The sequence below is a fragment of the Microcaecilia unicolor genome, chromosome 9 (genome assembly GCF_901765095.1).
Source record: "Microcaecilia unicolor chromosome 9, aMicUni1.1, whole genome shotgun sequence".
NCBI lineage: Eukaryota > Metazoa > Chordata > Amphibia > Gymnophiona > Siphonopidae > Microcaecilia > Microcaecilia unicolor.
In genome coordinates this window covers 137,760,707-137,783,872 of record NC_044039.1, presented here as the reverse complement: position 1 = coordinate 137,783,872, position 23,166 = coordinate 137,760,707, and the positions used below count along the sequence as shown (strand labels likewise).

General features: G+C 42.9%; 1 protein-coding gene across 1 annotated transcript in view; it reads right to left on the bottom strand.

The window, feature by feature from the left end:
- Nucleotides 1–12,953: 12,953 nt before the first annotated feature.
- The window catches only part of PSEN1 (presenilin 1), a 142,474-nt gene continuing 132,261 nt past the window's right edge, over nucleotides 12,954–23,166 (bottom strand). Inside the window, exons 11-12 of the mRNA XM_030214855.1 lie at nucleotides 16,541–16,659; nucleotides 12,954–13,247 (exon numbers count right to left, since the gene is read on the bottom strand). Of these exons, the coding sequence (XP_030070715.1) occupies nucleotides 13,092–13,247; nucleotides 16,541–16,659 (275 nt within the window). The 3' untranslated portion in view covers nucleotides 12,954–13,091. The remainder of the gene's footprint in view (nucleotides 13,248–16,540; nucleotides 16,660–23,166) is intronic.

Genomic DNA, 23,166 nt, shown 5'->3' with positions numbered 1-23,166 from the left:
TATAAAATTGAAGGTCCTAGTACTTTATCCGTATTATTGCAAACAACTCTTGACTTTACCTTCAAGACAGAATGACCTTCTGATGTGCCTTTCTTTTAATCAGAAAGTATGGATGGGGTTGTGGGCTTTTTCAGTAGCAGCCATTTTGGCTTGGAATAAACTTTGCTTAGAGGCTTGTTTTGAAGTTGATCTTTTGGCTGTTCATAAAAGACTTAACACTTTTTCCCCATGGCCTTCTAAATAGCTTAGACTTTTAATGATATTCTATTTTTATGTTTGTAATATGAATTTCAGGTATGGTTGCTAGCTTTTATTGCACATAATCCCCTGGATTTCATATGTGGCACCCATCCAAGATGTGTTATTCTATAATTTATTTATTTTTTTATGTGTACCCCACACTTTTTCCCACTCATGGCAGGCTCAATGCGGCAGGCAATGGAGGGTTAAGTGACTTGCCCAAAGTCACAAGGAGCTGCCTGGGCCGGGAATCGAACTCAGTTCCTCAGTTCCCCAGGACCAAAGTCCACCACCCTAACCACTAGGCCACTCCTCCAATGAGTGCTCATCTTTTGAGTGGCCATTATAGAATGGGAATGGGACTTGATATACCTTTCTGTGGCTTTTGCAACTACATTCCCAAAGTGAGTTATATAGTATATACCGGTACCTATCTGTACCTGGGGCAATGGAGGGCCAAGTGACCTGCACAGTCTCACAAGGAGCTGCAATGGGAATCAAACCCAGTACTCCAGGACCAAAGTCCGCTGCATTAACTACTAGGCTACGGCTTCACTCAAGATTGGGTGCTGATTTTTGAGTGCCATTTACTGAATCTAGCTTAATATGTAATGAATATGTTTGATGGTTTAATTATTGATGATTTTTGTAATTTACTTAGGGGTCCTTTTACAAAGGCATCCTAAATGATTACACTAATCATTAGCGCGCACTAAGGGTCATTTTAATAAGCGGCGGTATGCCCAATGCGGGCTTACAGCTCAGCAATCCAGAACTACTGCCGGCCCAACACTGGTGCCAGTAGTAGTTCTACCCTCAGCATATCACCGCTGGGATAGCGCAGGAGCCCTTGCTGCCACCTCAATGGATGGGAGTGTCTCCCCCCCCCCCCCAATATGGCTACATGGTAAGAGCAACCTTACTGCATGGCCAAGTGTTTTTTTTTTTTGGCCTTTTACCTGCTACGGTAAAAAGGGCCTCAGCGGGTGGCAAAAATGGACCCCATTGCTAGCCCAGGGCCCTTTTTATCACAGCTCAGTACAAGGGCCCTTTAATCAGTTAGCATACCTTAGTAAAAGGACCCTTTAGTATGTTTAAGATAAGCAATCTCTAAATGAAAAATGGAATGGATTGTGAGTTGGGCAAAATAAGATTTAACAGAGCACCGGTCTTGCAATCCAGAGGTGGCCGGTTCAAATCCCGCTGCTACTTCTTGTGATCTTAGGCAAGTCACTTAACCCTCCTTCGCCTCAGGTACAAACTTAGATTGTGAGCCCTCCTGGGACAGAGAAATATCCAGAGTACCTGAATGTTACCCACCTTAAGCTACTATTGAAAAAGGTGTGAGCAAAATCTAAATAAATACAATAAAATAAACTGGTGGCTGAGCTACGCCTTTCAGGGTCAGCCCAGACATGAATGCTTGAGAAGATTCACTGCAGTGATGGTGATACACATCAGTGTGTGAAACACAACAACAGAAGGGTGACAAGCCAGGTTTTGAGCTAGCCCTAATATGTACACACAAAAAAGAACCCACTTACAGTATAAAGAAAAATATATATATATAAGATATGAACTGTCAGGCCACTGACTTCAAAAAGGCGATAATAAATACATCCTAAAATAAATAAGTGGATAGGATCCCACTTTTGCACTGAGGTCTGCAAACTATTTACAGAGAACAAAGCTTGGCCATTGCCATAGTAGCAAATAATCCCTTAATCCATCTTCTAAAGAGCTAAGACATTCTTGGACTTGTGGCTATTTTCCTTCTCTGGAGTTGAAAGGCTTTTGTGAATCCAGACAAAACAAAGCATTGACATCTTGCTGAAAACAGAACACGGTGCCCTTTTGATAGCGGGAACTAATCTGTTCATCAGCATGCATTGGAAAACATCTTATAAAGTACTCGCTGTGGTTTTAAGACTGTCCATATGGTTTTACTAGTCCTGAGCATTGTTTTACAGCTGAAAGTGGATTGGCAGACTGACAAACTGATTATGTTCAGTTGTTCTGAAACCGCTACGCACCTCTGCCTTCCACACCCCTCTTCTCCCTTTTTTCTTGATGCTTACATCTATAACTCTCTCCAACCTTTCCTTTCTGAGACTATTGTTCAGTTCTGCATCTCCTTCCTTCCCTCTCTAAGCCAGCTTTACCTCCTAACCACCCTCCTTCCACATGCTGCTGGCACTCATTTCAGTCTCCCATCTGCCCTATCTTTCCGTCCTGATGCCACTACACCTCAACTCCAGCACTTACTTGCTCTCCATCCCTCCTGATTCTGCTGCAGTTCAATCTTGTATTCCCTCCTCACCAATGCTGTCACTCAGTTTCACATCTCCTGCCCGCCATTTCAATGCCACTGCTGCTAGGTCCTGCATCACCTCCCTTCCCTGATAATCACTTTGCTAAGTGGGTTCTTGCAGTTTGAATTACACAGTGCCCTGCAATCTCACAGGACCTGCCAGCACTACATGTTCTGTGACTGTATCTGTCCACAACAGATACATTCCATATACCACTGGCTCTTTAAGGTATGTTGACTTGTGTCATAAACCAGTGTTTATCTGGGTGTGCTATGGATTTGAGAACGCTGGAGTGCGATGACAGTTCTCTACTCAGCCAGTCACATTTATTATCACTGACGTGTGAACGGAGCACTTCAAAAAATTTCCTTATGTATTATAACATTGATTACAGATTCTAGTAAAAAAAAATTTTTTTGTTATTTAGTTACCTTAGTATTATTTACCCTAATATTTAACTAAGCTTCCCCTCTCATTGGGGGAAGAGGGGTAAACCAGAATTGTAACTCTGTATGAGAGGAAAGAAATTCTACAAAAGTCTCAAAGAAGTAGTCAATACTTCAAGCTATAAAAACAAACTGTTGTAGATATTTATAACTTCTCCTTTAATGGCTCTCATATCTTGGACCACTTCGGTAATGAATTCCATCGAACTGAAGCCACTTGCGCACTAATTGAACTCCAAGGTCTTTCCATGAAGCCACACGAACCAGTCTAGCAGCACTGAACACAGAAACGCATTAATACAGATAGAGTATTAGAGTATCCCAGGATTGCCTTGAGTAGAAAAATACCAGGATCCCATGGAACCATCAGTCCAGTACGCAATTTAAAGCCGAAATTGTACACTTTTATGAAAGGCCTGTGCTTTGGGACAACTCCACCAAATACAGATCAGGGACCCCACACTTGAACAGCCTTGCCAACAATTAGGAGAGACTGTGGTGTACCATTTGTGTAGCCTGTCAGAAGTTAGATACCATCAAATCAATATACAATCTTTGTATGATTTTCCTGGATATGGGTTGATAGTACCAACTTAGGCAACAAGGCTTCAATAGCCAACCATTCGGCTTCATCCTATTCCTTTCCAATACTCACCCTCCATTTAACTCTATGTTCATATTGTGAGGAAAGGACCTGGGAAAGGAGCCAGGCAGGTACACCTCCGGGGCCGGGGTCCAACCACAAGTCCCCGGGGCCTAGGAGGAAAGGAGTCACTCCCATCTGGAGGTATAAGGATCTCCAGAGGCTAGGGGAGGAAGAAGACTACCGGTCCCAGGAGCCCCAGCAATCTACGAGGGGGGAGGAAAGGAAACTACAAGTCCCAGGATGCAGAGGGAGATGGGAAGGAATGGTTAATGAGAAGTAATCAGGGGGAAGAGGAACAGGTGGGGGAGATAAAAGGAGAGGAATTAATGGACTGGAAGGTGGAGAGAGGAGGCGGAGGCGAGACCAGTGGAGGAGCCAGGGGAAAACGAACCCATGGATCTGACTGCATTGGCAGAGGTACAAGGGAAGAAGCTACAAGGCTTGATAGCCAGCCTGGTCTCAAGGTTGAGAGAGCATGGAGGCAGAATTAAGCAGCTGTTCCAATCACCAAAAGGAGGAAGAGTGGGGGAAGGTAGGAATCTTGCCCAGCAGTAAGACGCAGCAAGAGTGGGAGCAGTCCAGCCAGACGAGGACCAGCGGGTCATGGGGCGAGACCAGGATTTCCAGCTGGCCTGCCTGCTGTTGATTGGGCTGAGGGCGTAAAATCCTGCAGTTTCTAGTAAACACATAAGGTGTGGCATGAGCTTGGTCCATCGTAGGCCTTGGCCAAGGCATAAGGGCTCAAGACCAACTTAACAGAGGGGTAAGGATTTAGGGATAAAGAGGAAACAAAATAAGAGAATAAAAGGGAAAGAGAGAAAAAAAGATAGAAGAGAAGGGGGAAGGGGGAAAAAAGGAAAGGAAGAAAGGAGAAAGAAAAAAGTGATCCAACCAAGGGAAAATATTTAGATTGATTCTCATTGTTTGACTTTATAGGCATTCTATCATCAATGATCAGGAACATGACAAAAAAAGGGGGGCTCATAACGCAGACCAGAATAAAAAACAGAATGAAAAATCATATGCTATCTAAACTAATACATTACAAAAAGAGTTACAGAAAAGGTATCAAATCCATCTCAAGATCGCAATCGTATGGTGTTACGGAATCAATTTTATAAATTAACCTCTATATCTCCCTGTCTCCAATTGTATTTCACAGCTTTGCCAATCAAAAATTTCTAATCACTAATTGAATGGACCATTTTATTCCAATGAGTCACCAAAGAAACCGCGACAAAATTCTGACTGATGGAACCGCGGTGCTCTATTATTTGTGCTTTTACCAACCTTTTTGTCTTACCTATATAGACCTGTGAACAAAGACATAAAATGACAAACAACATGGGTTGTATTACAATCAGATGTATGATTTAACTTAAAAGTTCTTTGCGTTTGAGGATCTATAACTGTGGAGGTCACTACATCTACCACACTGCATATGGTCCCTTTGGTCGACTTGGCTTAATCTGGATTTCATCATCAGTAATGCAGAGGATACTAGTTTTTCTAAGATTTTTCTCTCTTGAATATAAACGACCAATTTCTTGTCCCATAAACACTGATGTCCCTCCAGAACATGCCAATGTCAACATATGATACACTGTACGTTACTTGTAAGATGAGAGATACACAAAATACCCACAATATCAGATGTTGGTGTATTAGCTTGACCCACTAAAAGTTCTTCCCTATTTTTTGATCTCACCCTGCACAGACCCTCTTTAATATGCTTCACGGGGTAACTTTTACTATGAAATGTTTGTACCATGGCAGTGGACCGACTATTGAATTCACTAAATTCAGTACATAATCTTCTTAATCTAAGAAACTGGGCATATGGTAAATTACACTTAAGAGACTTCTGGTGAAAGCTTGTATAGTGTAAAAACATTTCTATCAGTGTTTTTTTTTTTTTTTTTTTGTAATAAAGTGTCATCAAAAAAGTGTCCTTTCTGATGAGAATATCTAGATAATTTCATGAGAGCCTTACTGCATTTTAAATAATAAATTTGCATCTCTTGTGTTGAACCATAAAAAACAATGAGGTCCTCTATACTACCTCTCCACAAAATAAAAATGTCATCAATATATTTTTTATAAAGACAATTTTTGTCTTTAAATGGATGGTCGTGCAGATGTACATCCTCAAAGCAGGCCACATATAGGTTAGCAATATCAGGGGCCATGGTTGCACCTTTGATTTATTAGTTAAAGACATCTTAGAATTTAAAATAATTCCTAGTAAGGGCAATACTGGCAAAGGTTAAGATCAGTTGGTTAGGAATTCTACAGTTTTCTGTGCGGCTCCCAAGTGTTCTCTCAATAACGAGCAAGGCCTCAATCTGTGGCATATTAGTGTATAAGGATTCTATGCCTAATGAGACTAATATAACCTCTGATAAATTGCTGTGTGTGTGATGAATCCCTAACATATGAACCGATTAAAGGTACATATGGTCGTAAAAAGAAATCCACAAAAATCAAGAGGGATTTTAGGACAGAGCCATTGCCGGACACAATGGGTCTGCTGGGAGGATTACTCGCAGACATATAAATGGTTGGAATTACTGGATTTTTTTCAATCAAGTCACTCTCCTTAACAGTTAAATAGCCAGCTTTGAGAGCTAAATTAACCACTTCAGCCATCTCTTTTTGTAATTACGGAGTAGGATCAAAGTCCAAAGGGATATAATATTCTCCATCACTAAGTTGTCTTTCCACTTCTTTAATATAAATTGGTTCCTGTTTAGAATGACTATCCCCCCCTCCTTTATCTGTGGGTTTGATGACAATGTGGGGATTATTGGCCAAAGATCTAACTGCCTTATATGCTTCCTTTGTAAGGTTATAATACCTTTGCTTTTCATTTTTTTCCAATTCACAAATATTTCATTGTACACACTGTTCAAAGGCCTGTATGAGTGGTCAACTGGCTCTGGGGGTATCCATTTCGATGGTCTCTCTACATCCAATTACTCACCTTTGGAAAAAGTGTATAATTTGTAGCTTACGTTACAAGCAAAAAAAATATCAATCGTTTGAAATGCATCATATTGGGTGGATATCACAAATGACAAACCTTTTTGTAAGACGTAGACTCTGAATCTGACAGTGTAGTGACTAAAAGATTAAAGATGGGTATATCTATATCCAACAGTCTTTGATCTGCTTGGTCTCTGCTCTGTAAGGACCTGATTAGATCTCTCCCCCAACCCTGCCCTCTCTGATATATAATTCTCTTTCTGGAGGGGGCCAAGTTCCAGTTTGCCCGTTCCAAATATGATCTAAAAAAAGACTTGGAGGGACCTGGCAAGGGTGTAGTGATTGAGCTGCTAAATGGAGAAATATAAGAGTCACCAGAGTCACTACATACTCAAGATTCTTTAAGAGTATTGAACAGTACAGGTAAAATCTTTTCTCGCACTGCTCTTCTTTAGACGCCAACGTGAGCTTGTGAGACACACGTATAAAAGGTAGCAATATTTTTACTTTCCTATCCTGTTTTAAGCTTTTAATGTTGACTATTTATATAGTGCTACAAAAACTTTAGGTAGTCCACATGTGGCCAAACCTTAAATCTTTTTTTTAATTTTACATCCTCTGAGGGGTCAGCATACCGCCATTGCTCTTTTATCTTTTTTTTATGGAAGACTTGGTCCTTATCAGCACACTGCCCCATCACTCAGGTTTTAACATTTTTGCTAGATATACATACATGTTATGTACATTTTAGTTCTCCACAGATGTGGTCTATGCACAAAGATATGCAGTTTACATACGCTTATTTATGCGCTGCATATTATTATCCAAAGGCAGGACTGCATTGCTTTTGTACCAAAAAAGGCTGTGCACTATGTTGCAAGGTATCCTGTCCATGGCTGGTACCAGTGTTTCATTTGTTTTTCATAATTGACTTGTTTATTTTGATCATCTACCCATGAACAGATTTGTTTTGGTTTTCTAAGCAGCTGGCAGTAGGCATTAGGGACAATCGTTTAGCGATACACACATATATGAGCTAAATAAGTATTATTTGATCGGCAACAGTTTTTTCTAAATGCTGCTTTGTTACCTGCTAAAACTCCGATGGCATAGCTGCGACTGCCTCTTGTGTTGTTCCACTTACACAAGGGCATCAGTTTCATTATGACTATTTATTAGTTTTTTTTATTTTTATCTCATCAGCCTTGGGTTTTAAATTCATCAGATATACACTTGTGGTGTTTCATTCACTTTCATTTTGGGCTTGATGGTGCAATGTCACCGCATATTGTAAAGTATGTGGTTTTATTATAAGATACATAGGCACTTGTAAAGACATTTTAATTTTGTTACTTTCGGGATGTGTTTAGTTATTTGACTTACAGTGGTGGAAATAAGTATTTGATCCCTTGCTGATTTTGTAAGTTTGCCCACTGACAAAGACATGAGCAGCCCATAATTGAAGGGTAGGTTATTGGTAACAGTGAGAGATAGCACATCACAAATTAAATCCGGAAAATCACATTGTGGAAAGTATATGAATTTATTTGCATTCTGCAGAGGGAAATAAGTATTTGATCCCCCACCAACCAGTAAGAGATCTGGCCCCTACAGACCAGGTAGATGCTCCAAATCAACTCGTTACCTGCATGACAGACAGCTGTCGGCAATGGTCACCTGTATGAAAGACACCTGTCCACAGACTCAGTGAATCAGTCAGACTCTAACCTCTACAAAATGGCCAAGAGCAAGGAGCTGTCTAAGGATGTCAGGGACAAGATCATACACCTGCACAAGGCTGGAATGGGCTACAAAACCATCAGTAAGACGCTGGGCGAGAAGGAGACAACTGTTGGTGCCATAGTAAGAAAATGGAAGAAGTACAAAATGACTGTCAATCGACAAAGATCTGGGGCTCCACGCAAAATCTCACCTCGTGGGGTATCCTTGATCATGAGGAAGGTTAGAAATCAGCCTACAACTACAAGGGGGGAACTTGTCAATGATCTCAAGGCAGCTGGGACCACTGTCACCACGAAAACCATTGGTAACACATTACGACATAACGGATTGCAATCCTGCAGTGCCCGCAAGGTCCCCCTGCTCCGGAAGGCACATGTGACGGCCCGTCTGAAGTTTGCCAGTGAACACCTGGATGATGCCGAGAGTGATTGGGAGAAGGTGCTGTGGTCAGATGAGACAAAAATTGAGCTCTTTGGCATGAACTCAACTCGCCGTGTTTGGAGGAAGAGAAATGCTGCCTATGACCCAAAGAACACCGTCCCCACTGTCAAGCATGGAGGTGGAAATGTTATGTTTTGGGGGTGTTTCTCTGCTAAGGGCACAGGACTACTTCACCGCATCAATGGGAGAATGGATGGGGCCATGTACCGTACAATTCTGAGTGACAACCTCCTTCCCTCCGCCAGGGCCTTAAAAATGGGTCGTGGCTGGGTCTTCCAGCACGACAATGACCCAAAACATACAGCCAAGGCAACAAAGGAGTGGCTCAGGAAGAAGCACATTAGGGTCATGGAGTGGCCTAGCCAGTCACCAGACCTTAATCCCATTGAAAACTTATGGAGGGAGCTGAAGCTGCGAGTTGCCAAGCGACAGCCCAGAACTCTTAATGATTTAGAGATGATCTGCAAAGAGGAGTGGACCAAAATTCCTCCTGACATGTGTGCAAACCTCATCATCAACTACAGAAGACGTCTGACCGCTGTGCTTGCCAACAAGGGTTTTGCCACCAAGTATTAGGTCTTGTTTGCCAGAGGGATTAAATACTTATTTCCCTCTGCAGAATGCAAATAAATTCATATACTTTCCACAATGTGATTTTCCGGATTTAATTTGTGATGTGCTATCTCTCACTGTTACCAATAACCTACCCTTCAATTATGGGCTGCTCATGTCTTTGTCAGTGGGCAAACTTACAAAATCAGCAAGGGATCAAATACTTATTTCCACCACTGTATGTGCTAAGCCCCACTCATTTCCACATGCCCCCCCCTTTTTTTGTCATAAATTTCTTTGCAATCTATTTGACCACTTTGTAATAGTAAATATAGTATGCCAGTCTAGTATAGTATCAGTGATTTACTATTTCTAATGTTTTAAGGTCCAGATTAGTTTTATGACTACAATCTGTATATTTATAATTAGTATAGAACTAATTATGTTTGGGGGTTGTTGCATTTTTTTTTTTTTTTATTAAGGTGCACTAGCATCTCAGCATTTAGCGCCAGCTGATTTTTACTGCGAGCTAAAAATGCTAGCACACCTTAGTAAAATATCCCTAATGTGTTTTGTAATTGTTTGAAGGTTTCTACAATTTGGTGAATATGTGTCTATATGACATTTAGCTGCTGTGACTGTTACTGTTCTTTTCTTGGTTTGTCTGTAACATCTATTGACTGGAAAGGATTCAATATGGTTAGCGCTCATCTCACTTACATTACGGAATTTAAATTTTTTATGTATAGTTATCAAATGTTTTTTTTAGTTTCAATGATGATTTGTTAATGTTTTGAGTGCACGCATACATACCAGCATGGATTTATGTTATGTATGTAATGTCCAATTATTTTTGTTAAGTTCAGAGTCTAATTTGTGTCTTTAAGGTTTTCTTTGTGTCACAAAGATAGACTTCCATTGATGATCTCATTTGTTTTGACTTACTGTGTGTGTGGTATTTATATATATTTAGATGTTTACTTATTTTTTTAGTATTGTTCCATTTTGTATTTATACATAGATTATATGACTCCTGATGCAGGCGTTCCAATGCCGAAACATGGTTCTGTGTCAAGTCTTCTGTTACTCTTTTCACAAATGGTGCTTTGACTAAAAGGTTTTTGTTTACATCTGCAAACCCTTTTTTTGGTTTTTAAAAGACCATCATCAGTCCCTACTTTCCCCCCTTAATGTAGAACTTCCTTAGGAGTTACACTATTCACTTTTAATAGGTTCACCCAGAGGTATAATAAGTAGTTGCCATTCTACGTATCTTTCCTATACAGCCATAAGGTAAAACTAGAACAATTGGCCCAGGCTACTGGAGTTATTGTGCCCTGCTTATTACTCAGGAGCAGCAGTGGGTCTGCACTGGCTGAACCACTCTGGGCCCCACACCACCATTTGGGTCAGACCTGCATATAAAATGTACTCTTCAGCAGTGTACCTTACCTAATTTCAACTGTGAACTATTATGAGAGATTAAAACATTAGGCAAAAAAATAAAATTTAAAAAATAGAAACATTTTAGCAAACTACACAGATTTGTATTGATCTGTTGGGGCATAAAACAGTGAGCTAATACTTGGCAGATTTTATGTTTTTTTAGGAGTTTTAAGCATATGTGACCATCTCTGGGAAAAGGTGGCTAAAGTAGCAGATCCAAAATGTTGAGAATGGCCAAGTTTTTGTGTCATAAGCAGTCTGCAACAGTTATATGTTTGAACTTCTGTAACTTTTATTTTTTCACATAAAAGGATGGTGTTTAGACTGTTGTATCACAAATTGTTTGCTCTAACAGAATTCATTAAAACCTCATGTTTTGTTTCTGATGACTTTAGTCACCTTTTCCCAGACATGGTCATATATTAGAACCTGATGGTGGAAGCAGTAATTGCTTTCTTGTAGACTACTTTGTTTACTTTGGTGGTGGTGTTTGAATTTTTTTACTTTGTCTAAACCTTTGAGCAAGCCCAGAGGCTCCCTGCTGTGCACTGCGATGTGGAGGATATGGCTTTGATTCCTGGACTAGAACTTGGCAGTGAAGATCAAGCCAATGAACAACAGTGACATCTATGGGCTGATGATCAGAAGCAAATACAGGTGCTAGAGGCTATTAGGGTCATACTAGCGCCTGTGTTTGCTACCGCCCCATGATCAGAACCCACAAGTGTGTGAAACGCGCTCATGGGCTCTGAACGCAACTAGCATTCAAATGCATGCAAAACAGGGCTCTTAGTGCAAGCCGCATGCAAACGTATGCTAAACGTATTCTTCCCAATGATCAGCGTGCAGCGCACCAAACATTAGGGCACTGCCTGAGGCAAACCCTATGCCAGCTCAGAGCTGGTGTTAGGGTTTGCAGACCATTGGGGAGGAATGGTGAGTCCTGTCCAGAATGCACTTGCATGCTTGCAGCCCCCCCCCCCCCCCCCCCGCTGGAGAAGGAAACCCAATCCCTCCCCCCCCCCAGCGACACGGGGGCTGGAGGCCCGGTGGACCTCCAGTCCCCCCAACACTTCAGGGGGGCTGGAGATCCGGTGGACCTCCAATCCCCCTGACCCCCCCCCAGCACCCTCCCAAGGAAAGCCCTGGTGGCCCAGTGGGCCGCGAAACAAACCCCCCAACCGCCCCCTTATATGGTGTGAAGCCCCACCCTGCACATCCAAGGATGTACTGGGCAGGGCTGGGCGCCACCATTTTCAAGGCAGTGCTGCTGGAAGAGAAGGGAGTCTACCTCCCTCCTCCTACAAAGGTAGGTGGGGCGGGGAAGAAGGCCGCTAAACCACCAGGTTTGGAGGGCATGATTCTCGGCCCACTGGGCCATCAGGGCTTTTCTTGGGAGGGATGGTAGGTGGGGGTTAGGGGGACTGGAGATCCCTCAGATCTCCAGACCCCCCCCCCCCCCGAACCTGTGTCGGGGGGGGGGGGGGTCGGGGGGGACTGGAGGTCTGCTGGACCTCCAGCTCCTGTGTCGCTGGCTCGGTGGGGGCACTAGGCCACCAGGGCTATGCTGTTTGGGGTCTGGTGGTCCCATGGACCTCCGGTCCCTGTATTTGACAGGTCTGGGCTTTTGACAGCCCAGACCTGTCAAACAAGTGCAGGAGGATTGTGCCTGAATCCTCCCACACTTTACCCTATGATCAGAGATAATAGCGCACATAAATTTGCATGCTATTATCTCTGATCATAGGGGTGGTAAAGCCCCGCTCTGTTCCAGCACTATTGCTTTCGATCATCTAGGCACTAGTGTTTAGATTCAGGGTGTCTGTCCAATTGTTCCTGCAATGACTAAGCTAAATGAGTCAAGAGTGGACATAAGCTCTGGGAAATTGTGACTACCAAATCTTAGCCTTAAATCCAATTCAGGTAGAAGCCCAAAGGAGCAGAAGGAAATCTGCTAAGCCCAAAACAAACAAAATATGCCCAAAATTCCACCCAAAGGGCATTATTCAATAAAGATACGTTTCATAGGAACAAAATGTGTTTTTGAACTAAGACCCAAAGAGTTTTATGAGAGGGGGCCCTCTGCTGAAACAGAACTCTTCAGTTGTTATATATCATCCGAGAGAGAGATATAGTAAAACATTCAGGCTGGAAAGCTTAAGCATTATTTCTGTGTTTCTTTCATTACTGAGGAAAAGAACTTCTTTTCTTCCAGTTTCTCAGCTTTTATGTAGTAAGAAAAAAAAGTTAATATACAGTAAGTGTTCATTGGCTAGAGAGCTAGATATAAAACTGGTGAAATGCTAGCTGGTCCATAAAGGGTTGCACCAGGTTGTCTGTAGCAAAGTAGAATACCAGTCCAAATGTAATGGAGATTGGAAGAGCTGGCAGGGCCTTCTTGAAGATGGCTAGAAGCAACAGCGTAAGGCACAGACCCTGAAATAAGGAAAACAAACAGATTACAAGAGAAAATGCCAAGAAAATCTCCCAACTACCCACCCCTCTTTTTTTTTTTTTTGCTTTAAAAGTAAATTGATAACTTGCCAAGTAAAATATCACTGGGTAAATAAATTAAGATAGAAGACAGGAAGATCAATAAGATGACAGTAATTCTTCTCTACTGATGAGTGTCCACACCCTACATTCTAATTGCCTTATCTTTTATCCAACCATCATCTTGTCATGCACTTACTCCCCAGCGGACTCCCCCTTGCATAAGAAATGAACTGTGGTCTCCTCCTTGTCTTGTCACAGCCTGATGCGCTTTGCCCCAACTCGTCCACTGAGAATGCAATCTGCCTACAATGGCTCTTAGAATTGCATCTGCTCTGATTGAAGAGCTGGAGGTACAAGATGCTGTGAGCTGAGAGAGGGGGGAAGATGTTATGCCAGAGCTGCCAAGGGTTGGAAGGTGTGTAATAAGAGAAATGAAGGGTTGCAGGAAAAAATGTGAATAAGCACCTAATATTGTTGCATCAGTTTTTGACACACAGAAGGGAAAATGAACCTAGGCCCAGGGTCCCTGCTGTTCCTCCCAGCGATTCATCCAGCCATGACGCATCCTCCATAAGCTGGGACTATCACATACCTGTTTCACTCAGAAGTCCACTCCTTGTGTGTTTTTGCTCACAACTAGGTGTGGACATTTACACCAGCTATAGGGCTGGTGTAAGTGCTCCTGCCTTACAAGTAAGCATATTTTTTGCCACCTGTGCTATTATTCTATACAGACAAGTAGGAGCCTCAGATTAAAGAACGGATATAATGATTTAATAGGAGGTTGGTGATATTTTTGTTATTTATGAATTGATTGCTACATATGTTTTTAATGTCAAGGTTACCATTTTTTATATAAATTATTTTTGTGTGTGTTTTATGTAAATCGCTTTGGATGAATTTTTCGGGTTATAAAGCAGTATACGAGTTTTTAGTGTAAGCACTGACGTGATCTGAGATTCACGATAGCCTTGAGCAGCAAACTCACTTATGTCTGCAAGCCTTCCCTCCTTGTGTGTTATAGACTTCATATCCCACCCTTATCCTTCTTTATTTTATATTATCCCAGTATATTTATATACATAACCAATGTCTCCTCTCAGTGGCTTTTACTTTCATGTAAACCACTTAGACACATTTTTATTGCATATATTAAGTGTGAAATATAAATAAAACTCACAGGATAATCAATTCCAAAGAAACTATGGGGTCTTTTTACCAAGCTGCAGGAAAAAGGGTCCTGCGATAGTGGCGGGGGCCATTTTTCCCCACACAGCAGGGCCCTTTTTATCGCAGTGGGCAAAAAGACGCAGGCACACATGGCCATGCGGTAAGAGAACTCTTGCCACATGGCCATGCTACAGGAAGCCCTTACTGCCACCCCAGAAATGGCGCTCGCTCGAGATGGGACTACTGCTGGCGGTAGTACCGGAACAGCGAGCGGTAAGCCCGCATTGGGCTTACAGCCGCTCTGTAAAAGGGCCCCTATGTGAAACTAGTAACATTCTACAGCTCTGAAAAACCCTTCAAACCTGCAACAATATGATTACTGTATTTAAATTAGGCTTGCTTTTCTGTAGTAGGTTGTGAAAACTGTAAGGTGACTGGGCAGTGGAGAGTTAACTGCCTCTTTTACCAAACCGCTCTAGCGATTCCCTTGCAGCAATGCCGATGAAGCACATTCAAAGTGAATGGGCTTTGTCAGCACTGCTGTGCTGAAAATGTAGCATGGTTTAATAAAAGGGACAGTTAACTCTCCACTGCCCAGTCACAAGGTGCTGCACTGGGAAAAACATAAATATACCTTTCATCGCGACTAAAATTTTAATCAAATTCTAACCCTAATTTAAAATAAAAAATAGTCTGAAAAGTTAGTTTTTCTTGTTGGGCTAGATTTTTATTCTAGTTTTTTTGAATGGGATGGTGTATTCAACAAGGTTTTTCCTTTTCATGTTTTATTTGGTTTTAAGATGAACTGTTTATTTTAGTTTTGTTCTGTAATTTTTGTTTTAATTATTGTAAACTGCTAATGTCTAGCTAAAAGCGTTATATCAAATAAATTATTTAAAGTCATAAGTGCTTCAATATTATTAACTGTTCTAATCTTTTCTCCTCCTTTACATCCAACAAACCCATTCTCCAGAACCCCACTAAGAATCATTAATCTTACATAATTACACTGGTTTAGTCTATTATTTTTATCTTATAACCCTATTTCCACCTCTCCTCTACCACAAACCTTTCTTTATAATGGCCAAATTACCATCAATGACAAAGCATACTGACTTATGCTTACCTTGCTGGGGAAAAACAGAAGGGACTAAGGGCAAGATGCACTAAAGTCGTCGTTAGAGCTGTTCCCTACTGAATTCCATAGCGAATCGGTAGGGAACGGCTATGCATCAAGGAAAGGGAATGCAAATGAGCTACTCGTTGTAGCTCACTTGCATTCTCTATTCCATCGTAAAACTTGGCCAATCGGCCGGTCGAGTATGCGCAGAGCAGCAAAGCGTTATGCTGTCTGCTCTGTGCATGCCAAATATGCCTCTGTGCCGCCCGAAGATGCCGCCGCTCACCTGATCAGCTGATATCGGAGAGTGCAATTGAAAGCGTCCATCACAAAAATAGCCTTCCATTTTGGCCGGGGTTTTCAAACTGATATCGGAGAGTCTCTGAACCAATCACAGCGCGTTTAGCTCTTCCAGGTCTCTCAGCTGAGTGAAGCACGGCCAAAAAGGACGTTTTTATTATTTGGGTGTGAATAATGGCCAAAATGGAAGGCTATTTTTGTGATGGCTGCTTTCAACTGCACTCTCCAATATCAGCTGATTTAAAAATGGCCAAAATGGAAGGCTTTTTTGAAGCGGAGCAATTTTTTTTTTGTTGATGTTACTTTTATAGCAGTTTTTCAATCCAGCGCAGCCCCAATGAGAGGTAAGACCTCTTGTTAGATTTTCCAGCGTTTTCCACCGTTAAGGCAATCGGAAAAGGTTAATGCATCTCATTACAATAGGGTTTCTGCACAATTTGCTCATCTGCATTCCGTTTTCGTTAGCTGCTACCGTCGTCTGAAAAAAGTCTTTAGTGCATGCCAGGGTTTACTACTTACTCGTTAAGAGCTCGTTAAGTTTAGTGCATCTGGCCCTAAGAGGGTGAACTCTTTCCTCCCCCTTTGGCTCAACATTCCTTCTGCTCTCTCCCTCTCAATCTCATATCTATTCAACTTTACTCACAATTAATATGGCTACAAAACAGGCCAATGTTGTATTCCAGTCGCCGCTGGCTGTTGCGGATGCCTTGCCTACTAGAACACTGTAGAAAATGAAGTCTCCTAAACCAAGCTTCACTCCCCCTGTGAAGAAAAAATAAAGAACATAAGAAAATGAGAATTAAAGAGCATAGATTTGATCTATTCTGTATACAAATGTGAATTAAAACTTTTTTATGCATGAAAAATACAATCAGAGTTTTACACATCTGTGTTAACTGTTTCTTTTTGAGGATTTTCTTAGCAGTTTACTTTTGACTGGCTTGGACCAATGACGATATCTTTCCTACATAAAGAGAATCTCTATATTTCCTTATTGGTCATAGCATTTGGTTCACTCTCAAAATAAATTTTACTGCAGGAAAGGCTCAGCACCAAATACATTGAAGTCTGCATCTTCCCAATCTTATCAACACTTGAACTAAGGGGGACAAAATTTCCCACTTTCCTCATCACACCTCCAATTAAGAATGACTGTACCACCACAACAAGCTATGAGATATACAACACTCCGCTAGGGCCAGCCCTGCCACAAGGTGGACTAGGTTTTAAGGCAGCAGAATTGTGTGTTGGGGAGGTGAGGGAGGGCAGGAGAGCAGCATTTTAAAGCTACTTCAGAGTGAAGAGTGGGGCCTATAAGCATAGGTCTGAACGCGAGTGTTGTCACATCCCCTCTTCCAGCAGGAAGTATGTGTTGGGGGGGAGGGAGCGGTAATCACAGCTGTCCCTGAGTGTGGGTCCATTGAGTAGAGGAATAGCCCAATGGTTAGAGCAGTGAACCTGGGTTCGTCCCACTGCAGCTCCTTGTGAGCCTGGGAAAGCCACTTAATCCTCCACTGCCATAGGTACAAAAACTTAGATTGTGAGCCCACTAAGAACAGAAAAAGTACCTGCATATAGTATATGTAAACCACTTTGGTTGTACCACAGAAAGGCGGTAAATCAAATCTATGGCCCTTACTATACATGCATATAACTCACCTTGAGCTACAACTGAACAAGGTGTGAGCTAAATTCAAAATCTATTTACTTATTTATTTCCAAGACTTATAAACTGCAGATCTACCATTCTTGGCAGATCACATCATTACATATATAATTAAAAACACAAAATAGCATATATAAAATGTCAGATAAGCAGGATAAAATCATCCAATCATCACATCAAGTATTAATGATGAAAACGCACTGAAACAAATAAGTCTTCAAGATTTCTAAAACTGATCCAAATTCCAAGACTTCTAGACTTTTTTTAAACTGATCCAAATTCCTAAGCACTCTCAAAAGTGTAGGAAGCCCATTCCAAAGCTTTGGTCCTATAAAACAAAAAGATTGAGACTCTATATTCTGAGCTAAGTGAAAAGAGGATACATCAAACAAATCTGATGAGGCAGATCTTAAAAGTCTAGCTCGTTGGCACTGAATCTGCTATAAACTTAAATACAAGATCTTATACTAAATTCTAAATTCAACAGGTAATTAATAAGCTCACTGATAAGCTTTAAAAATGTTGCAATGTCAGCACAGGGCTTCTGATCGTTCATTCCCTCAGTGATCTTGGCTAAATGTGCCTAGGCTGACTGTTCTTTGCATGTGGATATTGATCTTTCCCCAGCCCAGGACTAGTAGGACAGCACAGCTGAGGATGCAGGAGACAGAGCAGGACCATTACCTCATACAGAGTGAGGCTGTGGCAGGCAGTCGCTAGCAGAGAGACAAAGGCTGCAGCAATCTTGAGCAGAGAGCAGCCCCCCCCCCCCCCCCCCACTTGCAAGTGGAGCACAGATGCCATCTAGGATCACTGTCACTGCAGGGCTTGGGCTCCTCTTAGCATCACTACCGGATAACGGGGGGGGGGGGGGGGGGGGGGGGGGGCGGGCACATGAGATGCAGATGATAAATGGGGCAACAGAGAGGAAGATACTATGCCAGAGTAGCGACAGGTAGGTACATGTGTAAGGAGAAGTGGGGGGCTGTAAGAAACAGTTTTTCTAGGGCACCTAATATTCTTGTGCCAGTTTTTGATAAAGTGTGTTCAACAACATGCGCACTTTTACCTGCAGATAGGTTAGGGATTATTCTAAGCCCCCATTTCCCTGGTTAAAAGGCATTCCATGGAAAAGGCTTTGAATACCACTCTCTCATTTGCTTTTCAGCCTGCATTTTCCTTTTTCTCCTTTAGGGGCTCCACCTCACTGGAACCAGCCTCTGCCGACCTACGGTGACAATAGCCTTCTTGCAATAATACAGCAATCTTTTTTTTCCTTTTTGAATACCCCCTCCTAACTTAGGACAGCTATCACAGTGATGCTCCCTGCAGACTGTAGTTCTTTCAGAAGTAGGTTCATATGAACCCTAAGTTCACAAACTGCAAGGCCACCAATCAAAAAGTTTATCCCACTTCTAAATCATCCCATACTCTACTGACTGCTTAAAAACTGGTCAGCAGGAAAAATTATAGATACCAAGGAGGTGGTGCAGGGAGCGTTCCAGGGGAATAGTTTCATATTCTACTACTACTACTATTTAACATTTCTAAAGCGCTACCACGGTTGCGCAGCGCTGTACAATTAAAGAAGGACAGTCCCTGCTCAAAGGAGCTTACAATCTAAAGGACAAAAAGTGCAGTCAATCAAGATTGAGGCAGTCTAGATTTCCTGGATAGAGGTACAATGGTTAGGTGCAGAAAGCGACATTGAAGAGGTGGGCTTTGAGCAAGGATTTGAAGATGGGAAGGGAGGGGGCTTGGCGTATGGGCTCAGGGAGTTTATTCCAAGCATAGGGTGAGGCGAGGCAGAAAGGGCGGAGTCTGGAGTTGGCGGGGGTGGAGAAGGGTACTGACAGGAGAAATTTGTCCTGTGAGCGGAGGTTTCGGGAAGGAGCATAAGAGGAGATCAGGGTAGAGAGGGGCTGCAGCACCATTTACCTAAAGTCATCCAGTTGGGTATGGCAGATGTTATAAAGTTAACCAGATAAGAGATTGCATGATGCAGTAAGCATGGCAGGACATGGCTGCCTGAGGCTGCTCAAGGGCTCTCCTTAAATCCAACCTTAATCTGCTTCTCAGCTTTTTGCCAAACCTGGTAATCATCACCCGGGGAGTTAGTCTCATGTATGGACAAGTTTGTGGTAAAGGCAGTGAATGCTATGTCGACAAAGACTGGACCAAACCCAGGGAGGACAAGATAGCGGACCCTTTGCACACATTGCCAGCCCTAGCATCTGCAGCATTAAGAGACGATATTACAGTTGTAGTCTGTGCTTTGGAGCCAAGGCTGGTACAACTGTCGGAGCAGTTAAGATCGGTGTAGCAATTACCGTCGATGTCTTGAGGGACAGTGGGGAGCTTGAAGTCCCAAATGTCAAGTTTGGAAGACACTAGTCATACTTACCAGCATGACCTTGAGCGCTTACCAATCAAGTGAAAGAACAATCAAAATTAACATGATTTGGAGAATCAATTGAGGAGATAGATAATCTCCACTTCATTGGTTTTCCCAAGTCACTTCCAGAGAATTGTCTGGCACACATCTTGGAGGAGTGGATGGCGGCTAAGTTTTCTGAGGCATATGGCATACAGCCTTACCGACTGGTGTGTGCTCATCAGCACGGTTAAAGGCGGAAAGGTGATGCGCACCTCAATCTATCATAGCTAAATTTCATACCTATATCCAAAAAGTGGAAATCCTGCACCTATATAAACAGAATTGAGATGAGGCTAAATATGAAGATTCTTTAATTTGCATTTTTCAAGACTATTCATCAGGCCTAACAGAGCACTGGAAGGCCTTTACTCCCGTTTGTACTGCGCTTTCAGAAAGAAACCAGCGATTCATGCTCCTTTATCCAGCACAGCTGAAAGTGTTTATTGATAATTGCTGAAGAACCTTTATACTACTGTGCAGGAGGCACAAGATTGGCTTAACACCTGAATGGTGACTGTTGTTTCCCAGTCCAGAGTTTGTCTTCTTTTCTCCTGAGGAATGTTTGCTGGCAACTGGCAAGTCTGTGGTTGGGAATTCAGACCCTGCTAATTATGGAATCATGGAAACTATTCATTTGTCTATAATGTTAGTCTTGCCTCAGTTACTAAGGTTTAAGTTTGAAGTTTATGTTACTTATGGGATGCCTAGCCTCGCTGTGTTTTTCTTTGGTGGTAGAGAGGGGTAGACCCGTGGCATCTTATTGTGATATGCCTCCATTTCCCTGGCATTTGGACTGGGGAGCTGTAGGCAGATCATTGCGGGTGGGGGTGGGGGGGGCGGGGGAAGGGCTTTGCATGTGGTTCATTATCATGTTTTGCTTGATGTTATCCTGAGTTTGTACAGATGCTAAGCTGCAGGGACATGTGGGCTCATTTTCTGAGAGTTCATGGGTGGAGTTGTGTGCCAAGGGCTCCTCCTTTTATTTTGGTCATCACCTCAGAACCATGTCCACTGTTCTATTTTTGTCTTTGAGGGACGGTTCCTGGCAATGTGTGTCTGTTGTCTTGGAATGTATCTGGGTTAACATTTCCAGTGAAGCATTGTATTAGCCCAAATCAAACGTCATAAAACAGACATAGCATATCTGCAGGAAAATAAGCTTTCTGATGCAGAGCAGGCTGGGTTGGTGAGGTATATTATTCACCAACTGTGCATAGGTGAGGGGGAGTTGCAGTTTTGGGGGCCAATGCACAAAAGTCCCCAGTAACATCTGCTCACTATCTCCACATTGGTAAAAATTACTGAGGTGGAAATAGCGAGCAATGCTCAAAACAAATTGCATGTAAATAAGCTGAATGAACATTTACTGTGCAGTTCGGTAGGGAGAGTGCCAGGGCATGCATAGAACATCAACTGGTAAGCATGGCTGTTCTGTGCTGGTCATAGGGAGAAAAGACAGACCACCCCCATGCTGTGCATATACAAAAGTCATGGAAATGCCTGTGCCAGCCAAGAACACATGCAATATATGGGTTTAAAACAGGGGAAACGTGCAAACAATATTTCCAGCAGGGCTATTTCCCATCTCATCTCCCTGTGTAAAGCACTGCCTGTCTGCCTGCCCTGAGCTGCAGTGTCCTGACCACGCTGACTCGGCAGTGGCTAGCCTGTTCCCAGCAATAGCAGTGGGAAGGAGAGCTCCCCAAATCCCTCTCCAGGTATCATTTGCACTGTAGTGTAGCTTTATTTTTTTCTGATCCAAGCCATCTTCCTCCAGGCAACAGCAGTAAGGACTTTCCAGATGCTGGCAGGTGTAGCTGTGCGGAGGCAGTTTGCCCCTTTCACTGTGTCCCTGCGGCTCGGGGCATGGCAGCAGGGCCAGCCATGGAAAGGTACTCCTGTGCAGGGGGCAGGGAGAGAGCACGCTCTTTAGGGAAGAGTCACTGCTGATTGAGGAGTCCTGGATGTAAGGAAGGCTAGAAGAGGGACATTTTCACAAAGGAACTTGGTAAGAACTTCTGAAGACTAAAAATGTCCTAGCCTCCTGCCTGTTAGGGCTATATACTGTTACAGCTAGACTAAAAACCAAAGAGGTCTGCTTTAAAAGACACCCATGAACTTGTTCTCTACATACATTCCTGCAATCAATGGAAAAGGCAGCTCTCCTGTCATGCTACGGCTGCCCAAGACCTCCTATAAAATTACTCATGTTAAAGGTAGGCTTGCCTTTCTGTGCATCCCTTGGAATGCACACTTGAATACTGCACAGCTCATTTAAATACATTAATTTCGATTTCCAGTGTCTGTTGCTATGAAAGGTAAGAAGCCCGCAGAGCCCCTTTGTGCATTCATCTCTGGATTCCCCGTTTGCTAAACTGGCTTGAACCGGTCAAAAACTCACGTTGCTGGCCTGGTAACTTTCATGCATCTCCCCCTTGGTGCAGAAGCACTTGCCTGGTCAGTACAAGTTTTGTCTAAGGATGACTATGGGAGATACTTGTTTCTGCATGTATGATTAAGAGAGGCAGAGTTTAATATTTTACTACTACTACTTAGCATTTCTATAGCGCTGCCAGGGTTACGCAGCGCTGTACAAGTTTAAACACGGGGAGGGACAGTCCCTGCTCAAGAGAGCTTACAATCTAACGGTAACAGACTACGTAGTCAGTGTAGGTAACAGGAATGGGGAAGGTGGTTAGGCGCCAAAAGCAAGGGAGAAGAGATGGGCCTTGAGTAAGGACTTGAAGATGGGCAGGGAGGGCGCATGGCGTATGGGCTCAGGAAGTCTGTTCCAGGCATAAGGTGCTGCGAGGCAGAAGGGGCGGAGTCTGGAGTTAGCGGTGGTGGAGAAGGGTACAGATAGGAGTGATTTGTCCTGAGATCGGAGGTTATGGGTGGGAACATACGGGGAGAGGAGGGTAGAGAGGTAATGGGGGGCAGCAGATTGAGTGCACTTGAAGGTCAATAGGAGAAGCTTGAACTGTATACGGTAGTGGATTGGGAGCCAGTGAAGCGACTTGAGGAGAGGGGTGATATGAGAGTATCGGTTCACGTGGTAGATAAGACTTGCGGCGGAATTTTGGACAGATTGAAGGGGGGATAGGTGGCTAAGCGGGAGGGCCAGCGAGGAGAAGGTTGCAATAGTCAAGACGAGAGGTAACGAGCG